The sequence below is a fragment of the Squalius cephalus genome (assembly GCF_949319135.1).
Source record: "Squalius cephalus genome assembly, chromosome: 6".
Taxonomy (NCBI): Eukaryota; Metazoa; Chordata; class Actinopteri; order Cypriniformes; family Leuciscidae; genus Squalius; species Squalius cephalus.
Genome location: NC_137127.1, coordinates 25,746,225 through 25,748,739, shown reverse-complemented (window position 1 = coordinate 25,748,739; position 2,515 = coordinate 25,746,225). Strand labels below are relative to the sequence as shown.

Here is a 2,515-nt window from a genome sequence, read left to right as displayed (position 1 = left end):
TTACACAACAAGGAGAGTGACTGGCTTCCCACCCTCTACCAGACGCACATAGACAATCTCACACTCTGTGTTTGATATGTCAGTGTCACCATCAATGAGAACTGCAAGGTGCTTTGCTGTTCTCAGCTTAGCAGCTAGGTTCTCTTTCAAGAGATCGGCAACTTGTCCAATCATTTCTGCACACCTGTATGAATGAGAACACTGTTGTAAAACACTTATGGTTTGTAATTTTAAGTTTTATTGGATACAAACAGTGTTGCAGAACAACTGCTTATCTCCCTGCAACTGAGGCCAAGAAATAAATACATAGCCTGGCATATGTAGTATGTAGTATACACATACTAAGCTACATACTGTTACATAACATGACTGACATCACATGCAGTTACATTACTTATCATAATGGTACTATACACATGCCAGAATGACAACATTGCTTTGTTTTAGTAAAAAGCTATGATTTTAAATATTATTATTATTACTACTATATTAATATTATTGGAAAATATTACCTGACATGGTTGTCATAGGTTGGGTTGATATCAACGCCGTTCTTCTTGTGCAGCGTGATAAGTGGCCCAAACTTGACAAACGGCTCTTCCTCCTTGGCGATGAAGTAGGCGATGTTCATTTTGATTTTAAGCTGCCTCCTCATCTCCACCTCGGACAACATCACCTGCCTGTCCAGAGCTGCGGTCACTGTCAAGGCTGGTTTGTTTTGTCTCAGCATGTAACTGTCTCTGCAGGCGATGTGCCGCTTGGAGTAGTTATGTTTGGTTACACTATCTTTTTTAAAATGGGGGTTTCCAGAAACAAATGCCGAATTTCCTGCCTGCTTTTGGCCTTTACAGTATTTACAAAACATGAGGTTGTCCTCAAATTCCAACCAGGAGAAGAGCTTGATCCAGTCGGCTTTAAATTTGTAAACCTTGCTAGCACTACCGGTGCTAGCTAGGCTAACTGTTGGCATCTCCTCCGGCTCGACGGAGTCAACATCGTCAGTCCCAGATTCCACTTCTCCCACATTTCTCTCACCGATGTCCGCTCTGTCAGCGGTTTCGCTTTGCTTTTTTAGGAAATACGAGTCAATTCTCTTCATTGTACACGGTCAGTTAATTTTCCTTCAACGTTCGAGTTGAGCGGGCTACGACTGTCACACCGATATCGCTCCGCTCAACTCCACCGCATCGTCGGACTCCGCAGTGGCGTGGAGAAACTAGTCCTCCTCTCGTACACACGTACACACACACACACACACACACACACACACACACACACACACACACACACACACACACACACACACACACAGAGAGATCAATCTGTCCTAATTTTAACTTCCGCGGGCGGTGAATCGCCCGTGCTGGCCGGGCGGCGCGGATGTTTTCATTCATAAACTCGCCGCAGGGCGACGTCACCGCATCTCATCACATGAGTTCTGTGTTTTGCAGGTGTGAAAAAGAAGTTGTAGGACAGTGCTTGTCCATTTTTTATACAGAGATGCGCGAGAATTGTGGGCTACTCTACTTTGATACACATAGTATGGATTTAGTTTAGGAGCAAAATGCGAATGAAAGGGTTGAAATCCGTAGTCGCACCGGTGCTCCCTTTTTATTTTTTCTACTCGCACAAACTATTTTTAGGCGCATATGCGAGTGAAATGCTCGCACTGTACAGCCCTGAATATACAAACAAACTTTGTCCGATGATGTCCATTTTATGAAATATCATGTGGTGCGACCATCAAGGAACAAACATTTTGGGACTTTTATGTTGAAAACTATTCAAACACAGGAAGTTACATCATATACCAATTTACCAAGGACCCATGGAAGCAGCAAGCAGGTTTGTAATTCTCTCAAATTGGGAAAAAAAATAAATCTTTGTAATGGTTGGTATGTAGTTGCCAAATTTGGATGTCATGTGGTATGACCTAAAAAAAACTTAATATTAAAGTTATTTATACAAATATATATTTTTATTATAAATTTCATAGTGACCTTTTTTGGCAAGCTAGCTTGTTTTGTTTAGGTGGCCAATTCTGTGCCTGTAAGTTTTGACTTACAATATTATTAAAATATCATGTGGTGCTACCAAATATCATGTGGTCCGACCACTGCAGACTGTTTTCCATGATAGATATATGTCCTAGATTGGCAGTTTTATGCTTTTATATTCAATTGACGGTTTATATAAAAAAAGTACTTTACTTTAGTATCATTTGGAATAGATTTTTATGCAATTTGGGATTTTTTAAAATATATTTCAGACAGTTTATGTTTACTCTTTGTACAATATGAGAAAAATGCAAAAAAAATAAATAAAATAAATTAGAGCATGTAATTTCAGTTTAGTAATAATGCATTTATTTGTAGTGTATTTATTATTGCCTATTTATTTATTTAAAACTATTTTAATCTATTTTACCAGGTGCCACTGCCAAGCGAAAACATTCTGACCCTGCAGCAAGAGCAGAGTACCTTGATAGGAGAAGAGTGAAACATTATTACAGTTT

At 39.4% G+C, this 2,515-nt stretch overlaps 1 protein-coding gene across 1 annotated transcript; it reads right to left on the bottom strand.

The window, feature by feature from the left end:
- Positions 1–1,246, bottom strand: LOC307160527 (zinc finger protein 862-like; the record flags this gene model as incomplete). The annotated part of the gene is made up of 2 exons (XM_079874686.1): positions 513–1,246; positions 1–184 (listed from the first exon to the last, which is right to left on the bottom strand). Exons 1-2 carry the CDS (start codon positions 1,097–1,099, stop codon positions 1–3), a joined length of 771 nt encoding a protein of 256 aa, XP_079730812.1. The 5' UTR covers positions 1,100–1,246.
- Positions 1,247–2,515: the final 1,269 nt, after the last annotated feature.